The sequence below is a fragment of the Mus musculus genome, chromosome 10, assembly GCF_000001635.26.
Source record: "Mus musculus strain C57BL/6J chromosome 10, GRCm38.p6 C57BL/6J".
NCBI lineage: Eukaryota > Metazoa > Chordata > Mammalia > Rodentia > Muridae > Mus > Mus musculus.
Genome location: NC_000076.6, coordinates 22,810,235 through 22,822,836, shown reverse-complemented (window position 1 = coordinate 22,822,836; position 12,602 = coordinate 22,810,235). Strand labels below are relative to the sequence as shown.

The following is a 12,602-nucleotide window of genomic DNA, read 5'->3' as shown; positions in this document are numbered from 1 at the left end:
CCTGCTGTGTTCAAACCTTGAATCTTCTGTTTACAGCAGCGAAGTGACCATGTTCAAAGCAATCCTCCAGTTGTTGTAAGGGTTAATTAGCTTCCTCGAAGTGCTTTTCTTCTCACAGAATATAGTTTATATTTGGGGAGAATTTGGCAGAGCTTAAGTTACAGCCTAGCTGATCTGCTCAGTGGAATCCAGCCATCGTTCACTTCCCCATCCATCTGTCCCTCCGTGTTTATTAGCAGAGATAGATACAAAATTCAAGCAGGGGGGAAAAAAGAAGTATTATTAATTTCCTTTCTTCAGAATTTGGCATCAAGATAACTAACTGGCAGCCCTCTGCGCATCCTATCCCCAAACTGGTGGTCATTTCTTGCAAAAATTCAGACTCTCTCAAGCCTCATTATCAACCCACGACTCCTTCCCAGCCTGAGTATATCACCGGGAGATAAATGAACAAGAGACTTAATTATTGCTTACATTGCTATAAAGAAAAATTAATTGCAGTCATAAAAACTTGGTTATGATAAAAGACTAGCTATGCTCCCCTCCAGAAACTGTTAGTTTTAAGTTTCCAACACTGAAAAACAAAACAAAACAAAACAAAACAGAAGAAACAGCAGCAGTCTTCAGAGGAATGTGTGCATTTCTGTGGTTGTCTCTGTCACACACACACACCCAAAAGAGGGAAAAGACAAAGGTGAAGGAAGATAAAAATTGCCACAGCTTAGCAATCTGGTATGTAACAATGCCCCAATCAATAGTCTTTATCACCACCTCATTAGGAGACTTGTGGCCACTTTGCAGATGTCTTTCGGGTCCTACTGAAACTGAGAAAAGAGATGGCTGTGCAACCCAAGGAAGGTTGGTTTGGAAATCTGCAGGGACCATCGAGCAGGCTTGGTGGGTGTTCTCTCAAAGCTGTCTGTGTTGTAGCACTGGCTTACGCGTTGCATGCAGACAAAGGCAACTTCAACTTGATATTTCTGTCATCCCTGCTGTGGGAAGAGTCCTTTCCTGGTTTATAACATCAATCACTCTTGCAATAAATCTTGGGAGTGGATGCAGTCATTTAAATCTCCACCTGCACAAACAACAGAAAATAGGAGCCCATAAATCTCCACGCTGGTGATTAGCAAATTTTGGGTCCTCAAGAAAGATATTATGGGGGCGGGGAGAGGGTTCACTAATTCATTAATAGAGACTGATTTGCTGACAATCTGTTTAGTTTGCAGCATAGGGGGAAAGCAAACAGATCTCTGCTAACAAAACAAAATCTTAGAGGTTAGTGAATTCCCAGCTGAGCCTGGATTAGAGACCCATATCTAAGTGTAACAGAGTGGCTTGGACTCAGAGTCAGCCATGGAGAGAGTTACTCTTAGCTCCTGCCCCCAATCCTCAGTGCCTAATTGTAAGGTTACGAAATCTGACAGTGGTTTTTTTTTTTTTTTTTTTTTTTTCCTGAGGGGAAAAAACAAAAACCATTTCATCTCCCTTCATTCAGTCCCTGGGTTCCTGTTCCCTTTGCTTTTCTTCTTACCTCCCAGATGACTATCATTCCCTGAGAAAGACAGTCCCAGCTGGAATGAAGGATGGGAAAGGTTCTTTCTCCAAAGCCATGAGTCCTGTTTTGTGTTTTATTAGGCCAGCTCTCTATGAGGAACCCTAGTAGCCCAGAGGATGGGAGAAGAGAAAGCAAGCACAAGAAGAAAATATACAGTCTTTACAAAAGGTGTCAGGCAAAGAGAGGCTGCCAGGAGCCACAGAGTCTTCTTTAAGACAGGAGAGAAGTGAGTTGCATCTCACTGGAAAGATTCTCAGCTCGCAAAATATGTTCCACAAATCCATATAACCTCTCTCATCGCCTGCCCATTCCCAGTCAACTGCATGTATGGTGTGTGTGTGTGTGTGTGTGTGTGTGTGTGTGTGTGTGTTTGTGTGTACATGTGTGTTCAGTAGTCAAGTGTGTTCCTATGCACTAGCAATTCCCTGATACCTTCAAAGAGACTGGATGGTAATGGATTTTCTTTTTCTTATTTTCCCTCCCTCCCTCCTTCCTTCTCACCCTCTCTCCCTTCCTTCTCTCCAGTAATTTCTTTCTACCACTTCCTTCCCCTATTTACCTCAGGTAAATTTTAAACAGTAAAATGCATCTGGAAAAAAAAATCGTCCCAGCGATCAGCATTTTCCTTTCAAACATTTGGTTTGGTAAAATACGCCTCTTCTCGTCCGGACAAATAGGACCTATGACTTCTGTGTTAGCCAGTGCACGGTAATGCAGTCTTGGTAAAGCCCTGTGGTCTTAGCCGGTATTAACTAAGGGCTGCAGGGTTTTGATTGTTATTTCTTGGGAGGAAGAGTGACTGTGAGATGTTTTAGGGGGAAAGGCCACTTAGAGCAAAGGGTCTGGCCCTTTCTCTGAGTTCTCAGAGCAATCAGTTGGGATTCCCTCAAAGGAAAGGGGCCTTAGGAGATGAGTCTCGGCAATGGTTCTAAGTTACTCCTTGACTTGAGAGGAAGAAGGAATCCGGTACAGGCATGTTGCAATCGGTTGCTGGAAACCAGGTCTGAGCGTGAAGTCTCCTGTGCTTGTGAAAGGGGTCTGGGAAGTCTGTTGGGCCTAGCAGGCCCCTCCCCTGGGCTGCATGGATCCGCCTCTCTATTCCCCAGATAAATTCTTAGTGTCCACCAAATTCCTCGGCGCTCTTTCACTCTCCGTTAAGGCCAGGACTCCAGTGGTGGGGAGATAGAGCACTGGTTTCCCTGTCGCGGGATCCCTTGTGATCGTTTTCCACGACTCTGTAAAGGGAAAGCTGGGGGACGGGACTGCCAGATCCCACCTCAAACCCAACACACGAAGTGGCAGCTCCAAACTTTTGAGACCCTTTCGTTTCCGTTTCAGCGTCTCTCTCTCCCTCCCTCCCTCCACCTCTCTAAACATGTCCACTGGCTCCCTCAGCGATGTAGAAGACCTTCAAGAGGTGGAGATGCTGGACTGTGACTCCCTGAAAGTGGACTCCAACAAGGAGTTTGGAACTTCCAACGAGAGCACCGAGGAGGGCTCCAACTGCGAGAACGGGTCTCCACAGAAGGGTCGCGGTGGCCTAGGCAAGAGGAGGAAGGCGCCCACTAAGAAAAGCCCGCTCAGCGGGGTCAGCCAGGAGGGCAAGCAGGTCCAGCGCAACGCGGCCAATGCTCGTGAGCGGGCCCGCATGCGGGTGCTGAGCAAGGCCTTCTCCAGGCTCAAGACCACCCTGCCCTGGGTGCCCCCGGACACCAAGCTCTCCAAGCTGGACACTCTCAGGCTGGCGTCCAGCTACATCGCTCACTTAAGGCAGATCCTGGCCAACGACAAGTACGAGAACGGTTACATTCACCCAGTCAACCTGGTGAGTCCTCCCGCGCCTCTGGCTGGGCCTGGGGACGCGGGCGAGAGCGTGACTCGTTAAATCGCCGCCCTAGCATCTCTGGGAACCTCCGCGCGGGCTCCACGCAGCGCCCTGGCTCTCTGCACCAAGCGCCCCGAGCCCGCGAGTGATTTGTGCTAGGGTTTGACGTGGCACCCCATTAAGGGATTTCCGAGGGTATTCAGTTGGCAAAGACCAGGGATCCCCGCGCAGGGTGCCATTTCCTCTGTCGTGAAACTGAGCAGACGCTGGGCACCCAGAAGACCTATCTTACTTTGTCTCTTTTGGCTAAGAGCAAACTTGAGTTCCCCCTCCGATTCTTATAAGCACCTAAGTCAGTTCTTTCCGCTGGTATATTTAGGGCTATTAAATGCAGACATATTTATGTTCTTCCACCTCCATAACTGTCTATGCAAATCCCCCCCCCCCCCAGCTACTTAAATATTCTGTGTTTGGCTAAGTAGATTACCATTTTAAATCCCAGAAATTCCAGCCACTGTCAACGCAATCAGTAAATCCGCTCAGGTCCTAGTACTGGACAAAATAACAGCCATGGGTTCTACTACCAGTCACAATGAATGAGCCTAATTTTTGAAAAGCAAGTGCTGGTTCCTGAATCGACTTTCTCAGAGGTATTTTACTGTTTAAGGTGGTTTTTAACTCCCTCTTTCGTTTGATTTCATTTTAAAACGTGCAGGCTCCAAAGAATACCACCACCTTACGAGGACTTTTGTTTACATATGATAAGGATTAGATATCCCTCTGGCCAGCACTTACAAAGAGGCTTGAATTGTATTCTCACTCAGCTTGTCTCAGGAATTGGGGGAGGGGATACTAAAACACTTTTCGCCAGGAAAAATATTTTCCTTCCAAATAACAAGGTTTGGTTGTTGTTGTTGTTGTTGTTGTTGTTGTTGTTGTGATGGGTAGTGTTTTTTTTTTTACAATCTAAAACTAGAATGAGATTATCAATTAGAACATTTATAATTGCTGCTACCTTCATCTTTAAATATTAAAAAAAAAAAAACTTGAATGTACTTTTTTTATAACAGTCCAGAAAAAGGAAGAAGAAAGAAAGGGAAGAGACAGTTTTGCTTCCTCGCTAGTAGGAGGATCTCAAATAAAATGTGCCTGTGTCTTTTATAAGTGCACACCCCCTTCGGGGGTTACTACTAACTTAAAATTGTGGCCATAGCTAGGATTGCACTGGGAGATCAATGGAAGTCAATAAAGGCCAGGATGCTAGACCAGAGCCTCCACAGATCTGCAGTTGAGTAGTTGGGGCCAGGGTCCTCCCACCCGCCCTGCTAGAACTCCTGGAACATCTGCCTCAGAGCTGAGTCTGGGCTTGTTTCGGGGTTCCAGTTAGAACCCAGGAGACCTGTTTTGCCCTTGTTCCACCTCCCACCTCCACCACCCACCCCCACCTCCACCTCCACCTCCACACCACCACCACCACCACCACCTCCTGGGGTTGTTTGCATTACCCTGCCTGGCATTAATACACCTAGGAAGCGACAGACCCGTGGCCTCTCTGGTCCTAGCCTGCCTGCGCACTGCGCCGCCTCCCCATGTCTACTCACCCTCTCCACCCTTTTCTCTCTTGCAGACGTGGCCCTTTATGGTGGCCGGCAAACCAGAGAATGACCTGAAGGAAGTGGTGACCGCCAACCGCTTGTGTGGAACTACAGCATCCTGACCTTGGAGGTGCGAGTCTGGGAACCGTGAGCTCTGGGGGCAGTGGGCCGGCAAGGGTGACGACCCCTGCCCTTCCCTCCCTGCCTCTGCTGGTGCCTTGCATCGCTCCTCTCCCTATCCCACCCCGCAAGAACACTTAACTGCGACGAGGAGATTCGTTTCCAAACCAAAGGAGACCAACTGTACTTACCGATTCTCATCTATTTAACTTGATTAACTTCTGCCATGAATGACTGCAAGCCTGGCTGGTCCAAGTGCAATATGTAATTATATATATATATTATATATAAATAGATAAGAAGAGCCTATCAATGTGTATCTTTTGTACAATATGTTGTAAAATGTAGATCATAGAATAGCTGACTTTGACAGTCACATTTATAAAATAAGTCACTCGAAGAAATATATTTTTTTCAAACAGGTTTTGCTACTTCCGAAAATAAATCTTTCTTTATATTGAAAAAAAAAAAAAAAAGCCTGGACATTGGTGTGATTTCTTTTTTAAAATTTTGTGAAGAACATTGGAATCCATGGGGACATTTCATGATTAAAAGGTAGTTTTTTTTAACATTTAGCCCAAGATCCTAGAAAAAAGATTAACTCTGATTCCAACTAGGAAAAGACAAGTCATGTTTCCTACTGAAAACTTGTTTTGTTCATCCCAGTTATTTTAAGCCCACTAAAGATATTATAACTGTAAATAGAGAATGAACAGGATTACAGTTATCCAGTCACACAGACCCGAGGACAACGAAGAAAAAGAAAATTTGACTCTCCACTGTTTTACAGTGTGCTTGTTCTGAGGATCCTGATAGTAAACTATGAGAGTTTTATAACTTTCCGTGTGTTTTCTGTGATTTTAAAAACAGACCCAAACGCTGCTTGCAATCCAGTGAAGAAGAGATTGAAGCTCTCATGTGAATTTCAAATGCAGCAAGATATTTTGCTTGTTACTGACTGGCAATTAATTAATTAATTGCAACAGTAACCGTTCTTGCCTGCTTTTCGGTGCGGTTACCCCTTTCGTTAAGCTCCCGCCAAGATTTCCCGCGGGCTGGGTAGTAACTTAAACATCTTCCAGACTGCGGAACAGCACATAGGGGAAGATTAAGTTGAGATAAACAGAGAGGCTAGGCAGAGGAGCCTGGGACCCTGCTGCCTCTGCCCCAGCGCAGCCCGCCGCGGCGATGTGCCAGATGCCACCGCGGCTGTTTAATGTTCGGGGTTATGACCGCAGTGTTTACAAGACGCCCTCGGTTATTTATACTGTTATCCCTCTTAGAGGCCTTGAAACTTCCGCTTCGCTTTTAGACACCCCTTACCCCCTCCCCCCCCCCCATTACTTCTTAGCTGCTTTTGGTACCTGGTTAGGATAAGTTCTACTCAGGACTCCAGCCCACGTAAGGACCACGCGGGGCGGAGCCTTCGTGAGATCTTCCGGGAAACACCTATTCCAGGGGTTTGTCACAGCTGAGAAGCCACCGAGCCCCAGGTGCAAACTCCGCTGTCCAGTGACTCTTCATCTGTGTCGTTTGCACACTTTCACTGGATGATATTTCAAGGCGTCTGGCGACGCCTCAGACCTATCCCAACTTGACTTTCAAGAGTTCAGTTCAAACTCTAGGTGGTGACACCTGCTCATACGCTCACCTGCCTTCCCTTCCACCTAAGAGATGGGGCCCTCGCCAGACGGACCCAGGGATTCTGGCAGAGGAAGGAAGGTTAGTGTTACCACCAGAAGTCAGGCTGCGGTTAGCCCAGGAAAATTCCCAAGTTTCTAGTCACGTTTTTACCAGCCAAGTAAATTCTTGACGTTTTGCGCACTCTGCGCGGGTGGCCCCATAGAAGCTTTTTCTCCATAAACAGGAGACATACACGATTTTAAAGTCTTTGTTCATCCTAGTTATAATCTGAAGCCTCGGCTTGAGGAGAAAGGTCATGAGAAACCAAAGTCCTGGCTCCACACGGGGCTGTTTTCTCAGAGGGCCAGATCCAGCTTTCTCATCCTTACAAGAAAAAAATAATGATAACATTAGTAAGAGTTGGGTTTGTGTTTCCCCCAGTTGCTGTCCAAGCTTTAATCCCGCTCAATGAAATTATAATATGTGTGACCTCTTTGTGAAAGACCAGATCCAGCAAATAAATATCCAGTACTTGAATGAGTTGGCAGGTGACTACACCCAAACAGAGGGTGTGTTTTTAGCAGCGGTGGTGATGGTCCTTTGTATGGTCTAAAATGTGTTTCTTCTAAGCAGATAGATTTCCACCTCCCTCTGGTGTTCTCTGAATTTGCATAAAGCTGTTTACTGAAATTACTCCTACAAAATGAAACTTTTTTCAGAAAACCGTTCTCTGAACTTGCATAAAGCTGTTTAGTGAAATTACTCCTACAAAATGAAACTTTCTTCAGAAATAAGCGCGCGCTCTCTCTCTCCTTCCCTCCCTCCTCATCTCTCTCTCTCTCTCTCTCTCTCTCTCTCTCTCTCTCTCTCTCTCTCTCTCCTTCTCTCCCAACATCCCTCATCCCTTACTCCCTCTCTCCATCCCTTGTCCTTCCTCTCCCACAGAGCATCACTGGCCACTAACCCCCTCCACCAGACCCTGCCCACACTCACCGTGTTCCCATGTTCCCCTTCTTCCCTGCTCCTCTTGTTCTCACTTCTTCCCCAAAGTTTGCAACTCCCTGGCTGCCTGGTACCCAGCCTAGGTTCCAGTGCCAAAATTTAAGATGCGGTTGCAAAGGAGTAGAGACTATCTTTGTCCCAAGCCAGTAGAGCTGGGAGGGGAGAGGGGAGAGAATGAGGAGTGTCATGTGACCTTTAAGCTATAAAAAGTATCCTAGAGAAAGCACTTTCAAAAAGGACCAGGCAAATGACCAAATTACTATAGCCACCTAGGAGAAAAATGAGGTGTTTCCAAAAGTCTGAGTTCTCAGACACAGACTCATAATGTGGCAGCAAATGACACCTCTCCCCCTCCCTCCCTCCCTCCTTCTCTATCTCCCTTCTCCCCCCGCCCCCCCCCCATTGCTTGTAGGACTTAAAATTTTTACAAGCAATTCAGTGTGCTTTTAGCAGGTGTGCCCACTCTCAAATCAAAGACTTACTCCAAAAAGTAATAATAAACAGAGCTCGGGTATTTACTGGTTATATATATAATCTCCAGTCCTTAAGAGAACACCACCCAGGGCGACTGTTAAACCAACGCTGTTTTTGTGAGTCCCTATCCTCCTCCGGAGAGACTGAATCTGGAGGTCTGGGGTCACAGGTTTCTATGTGATGTTTCTGCTGCTGGTCTGGGGACAGTTTGAGAACCATGATTTGAAATGCATAATTAAGGAAACAAAAAGAGTTAAAGGTTAAGGCAGAGGAAAAGAGAGTGTGCCTGTGTGTGTGTGTGTGTGTGTGTGTGTGTGTGTGTGTGTGTGTGTGCGCGTGCGCGTGCGCGTGCGCGTGCGCGTGCGTGTGTGTGTGTGTGTGTGTGTGTGTGAGAGAGAGAGAGAGAGAGAGAGAGAGAGAGAGAGAGAGAGAGAGAGAGAGAGAGTATGCTTCCAGTTCAATGCTCTAGTTTGCTGCTCACTCTAGGGTAAATGCACACAACTGTCAGCCTTGAGTTGCTCACCCTTAGAAAACATGAGTTCGGTTCTGTACTAAGGATATGGCCCGACCAGGTGCGCTCTCATCTTGTTCCCTAGAAGATAAATTCCAGTTATTAATCAATCAATGAATCAAAAGGCTGTGTAGATTAGAGACCAAGGTATTGCTGGATCCCTTAGACTCCTAAGAAGGAAAGAACTCTGGGCACCGTAGGCTCACACCTCGTACAACTTAATCCCAGATCTGCAGATTTCTTCCTCTCTCGGGTGAGGAAGAGTCGGGCTTGCAGCCCTGTGCTTCAGGAAGTGGGACTGTGAAGCCAGGGGTGAGGGTGGGCGTGGGATGAGCGCTGCGGGGGAGAGGGGAGGGAGCAGATATGGAAGAGGGAAAGGCCATCTCGGGTTTAAGGAAGTTAGCGGGATGTGAGAGAAGCTTGGGTCCCCAGCCTGCAAGTCCTCACAGCCTCCGCTTCGCTTCCTTTAGCGGTGTTGGGAAAACTGGTGCAAGCTCAGTTCAGGGAAGGCTCTGGGTTACTGCTGCAGGAAAGTACACGCAAGAGAGAGCGGGGTCCAGCTGATCAGCAGAATTTGCCTCCTAGCCTTCCACCTTCTTTCAAATTTGAAACTGTCAGAGCCAAAGGCTGCACCCTCCAGCCCTTTGGCTTCCTCCTGGCGGCTCGCTCAACACGTTCTTTGATCTTCAGACTTAAGCTGAATCCAGCCTCCTGCCCCCTAGTTAACTACCCCGGATCAGCTCCAGGATCCTCCTTCACTGTGCAATGGTGCTAAGGAAGGAGAGAGGCAAGGAGAGGAGAGGAGAGGAGAGGAGAGGAGAGGAGAGGAGAGGAGAGGAGAGGAGAGGAGAGGAGAGGAGAGGAGAGGAGAGGAGAGGAGAGGAGAGGAGAGGAGAGGAGAGGAGAGGAGACAGTGAGAAGCACCTTTTACCACAGCAGAGTTAGAATACCTGATTTGGTTTTGTACCCAGCACCTAGCCTAGGGCCGGAGATCTCATTAAGTATTGATTCAAAAAGAAATCATTACTCTTAGAAATGTGGGGAACAAAAGAGAGAAACGAAAGAGAAAAGGATGATTCTGGGATTAAACTATTCTTAAGCCTTAAAGACGTCACAAGTCTGTGACAAAGAAAAACTAAGGAAGATGTTTGTGATGGAACCAGATAGAATCAACAGAAGACAAGATTATCATCACTAGGTAAATTGTGTTCTTTCTTTCTCCAGTGGAAATAGTATTGGATCTTATTGGCTTAAAAGATAGTCTAACTATAGAAATAACTCAAGACACTACAGTAAAACCTAATGTAATTTGACTTGTAGAGAAAGAAGGTAATTTGTTACCCATGTAAATTTTGTTCTGTTTTAATGGGGAAAAATCTTTAGCTGGGTTCTTGGAGAGAATCCTAAACCTTTCGGGATCTTCAGTCGCCCATCTGTAAAGTGCAGAGCAGTAATCGCTCTGGTAAGGAGACACCAAATTCATGAGAGGTACTCAGCCTGTTTCTGCTGGTTTCTGGACTTTATATTACAAACGTGGGAGTTGGGCGTGGTGGTTCGTGCTTCACTCTCAGAAGCAGCTGTATCTTTGTAGTTTGAGGCCAGGCTGGTCTGGTCTACATAGCAAGTTCAGAGCTGCACAATACAGAGATCCTGTTTCAAAATGAAAAAAAAAATATTGGCCAGCCATTTGAAAATTCAGTCACAAAAGTACCTGAAAGAATGATATTGATGTCCCCTAATTATGTAAGAAATCAAAGATGGCTATTACGTGTTTGAGATGCTTAAATTGGACCAAATCACTGAGAGTGCGTTGAAGAAATGTCCTCAGCCCTCTCTTCTGTGAGACCTTCCCATTCTTGTCTACAGTGAATTCCACCCTTGCCTTCATATTCCGGTGACCATCACCTCAAGAAGAAGTGATCTGCTCACTTGTCTGCTCCGTTTGGGCTGCTCCGTTTGTTGCGTCCATCTCTACTAGCTCCATGAGAGCAGGGCTGACTGCGCATGCCTGGTTTGCTGCCTTCGCCTGGCACTTAGCATCGTGCCAGGCACAGGGAAGCGTTCAAAGGGTGTGCTTCTTGGAGACAGGGGCATCTGTTAATAAATGCCATGCTGCGCCTCCAGTCAGACTGGCTCAAATATAGTTACACTTCAATTTAGAATTTGGGAACGCAACACAGAGCTTGGTGTTTAACAGTCACATCGTCCACAAGAAAAACGAAGGCATATTGAGAGAGCATTACCTGGAAACCCTGGTCCACAGTACTTTATAACACTGTGTGCCAGGTAAGGTCACAATAAGCTTGGTGCCTTTGAAGTGTACATTTCTCAGCATTCTGTCAGCCCTGAGAGGCAACCCCCTCTAAACATATCTGATCATTTGCTAATGAATCTCATCTATAGTTGTTTTTTTCTTTTCTGTGGTTTCTGTGAATAACCAAAGCTTTTAGTACCCTTCAATCTTATTCTCAAGCATTCGTCCCCACATTTGTCCCCACTCCAAAGTCCTTCATCAGTCCCCACTCATAAGGAATTACAACCTTTTCTTTCCATTTCAAAAAAAAAAAGTTCTTCTATATATTTACGGCCCTCCTGACACGCAGTGTGTGATAAAGGAACACCCCAAGCCTCCTGACACCAAGTGTGAGATAAACTAACATCTCTGACTCTAAATGGAGTGAATGTGCAGTGATTAGATTCACACTATCCTCCTAAAGTCAGCATCAGATCCCACAAGAGACAGAGTTCCACAGGTTTTTGCCATTTCAGATGCCAAATCTCTGACTCACAGTCTGTAAGCCAGAGGTTCCCATAACCCCCTCCTCAGAAAATTTGCCATAATGGTTCTCCTGACACAGGACACCATTTGCCTTTGTCCAATTTTTTTTTTTTGTTGTTTTGTTTTGTTTTTTTTGTTTTTTGTTTTTTTTTTTTGTTTTTTTTTTTTTTTTTTTTTTTTAGTTTTTTTTTTTTTTTTTTTGGTTTTTCGAGACAGGGTTTCTCTGTATAGCCCTGGCTGTCCTGTAGACCAGGCTGGCCTCGAACTCAGAAATCCACCTGCCTCTGCCTCCCGAGTGCTGGGATTAAAGGCGTGCGCCACCATGCCCAGCTTGGTTGCAGGTGGAAATCCAGGTGAGGTACAAGGGAGAGGTCCTGAGTGTACAGTGTCTGTCTACACAGAGTTTGAATATACCTGCTCTGGAATCTTCACAGGTCTGTACTTTTAAAGACCCTGCCTAGAAAGAAAAAAATAAATAAAGGTACTGCCCAAGAAGTTTCAAGGGTCTTAAAACTGTTAGGCCAGGAGCCACGACAATGACAAAGTACCTATTTACATGTACAGCCACACAATGGCTTTCTCCGACAATGAACTCAAGATGTTTCTAAACCTAGGAGAGGTGCAGGTCTACCGGGGCCATTTGGTTCTTCAGAGCTGTCTCAAATCAAAGGGAAATGAAGTACTGCGCAGATGATGCTGCAATCTGTGGTAGGCATCTCCTGGCAGAATAGTAACAAGGCCTTACGGAAGTGAACAGTCAGAAAGTTCAAACCCAACTCCCTCTGCCAATCTTCATCATCTCCTCCTCTGCAGCCCCATTCTCTGTGGTGGCTAGCCTGCTCCTTCTAATTGTCTTAGATCATACTAGTTTGGTTGAATTGCTGTCTGTGGCCTCAACACTACAAGATTCCATTGTAGACTTTGCCATCCACCACATATACCTTGAATATGAATTTTTGAAACAGGCATAACTATCTCAGGATTTTGTTGGTTTATTTTTATTGATGTGTATTCACGTGTACCTGTGTGAGTGTATGTGTACCTTATGCACGAAAGTCTTCTTGGAGGTCTGAGGATACCAGAGCCTCCAAAATTGAATTTAAGAGCCATTTCAA

General features: G+C 46.0%; 1 protein-coding gene and 1 long non-coding RNA gene across 3 annotated transcripts; one reads left to right on the top strand and one right to left on the bottom strand.

Moving 5' to 3' along the window:
• Window positions 1-894: 894 nt before the first annotated feature.
• Gm10824 lies at window positions 895-9,456 on the bottom strand. Of its 2 annotated transcripts, none has more exons than XR_380180.3 (5): window positions 8,917-9,456; window positions 8,721-8,789; window positions 7,715-7,875; window positions 6,463-7,105; window positions 895-1,078 (listed from the first exon to the last, which is right to left on the bottom strand). It is a non-coding gene; the product is annotated as a predicted gene 10824 (long non-coding RNA). The 2 variants fall into 2 exon arrangements; XR_380181.3 differs by having other exon boundaries at window positions 9,156-9,456.
• Tcf21 (transcription factor 21) lies at window positions 2,694-5,574 on the top strand. Its single transcript, NM_011545.2, has 2 exons — window positions 2,694-3,383; window positions 5,011-5,574. Exons 1-2 carry the CDS (start codon window positions 2,934-2,936, stop codon window positions 5,098-5,100), a joined length of 540 nt encoding a protein of 179 aa, NP_035675.1. The 5' UTR covers window positions 2,694-2,933; the 3' UTR covers window positions 5,101-5,574.
• Window positions 9,457-12,602: the final 3,146 nt, after the last annotated feature.

Bases quoted from the DNA above. Each gene is read 5' to 3' on its own strand.
- Tcf21 (NM_011545.2), top strand. From the start codon at position 2,934: ATGTCCACTGGCTCCCTCAGCGATGTAGAAGACCTTCAAGAGGTGGAG. The intron at 3,384-5,010 runs GTGAGTCCTCCC...TCTCTCTTGCAG, and splicing joins ACATTCACCCAGTCAACCTG to ACGTGGCCCTTTATGGTGGC.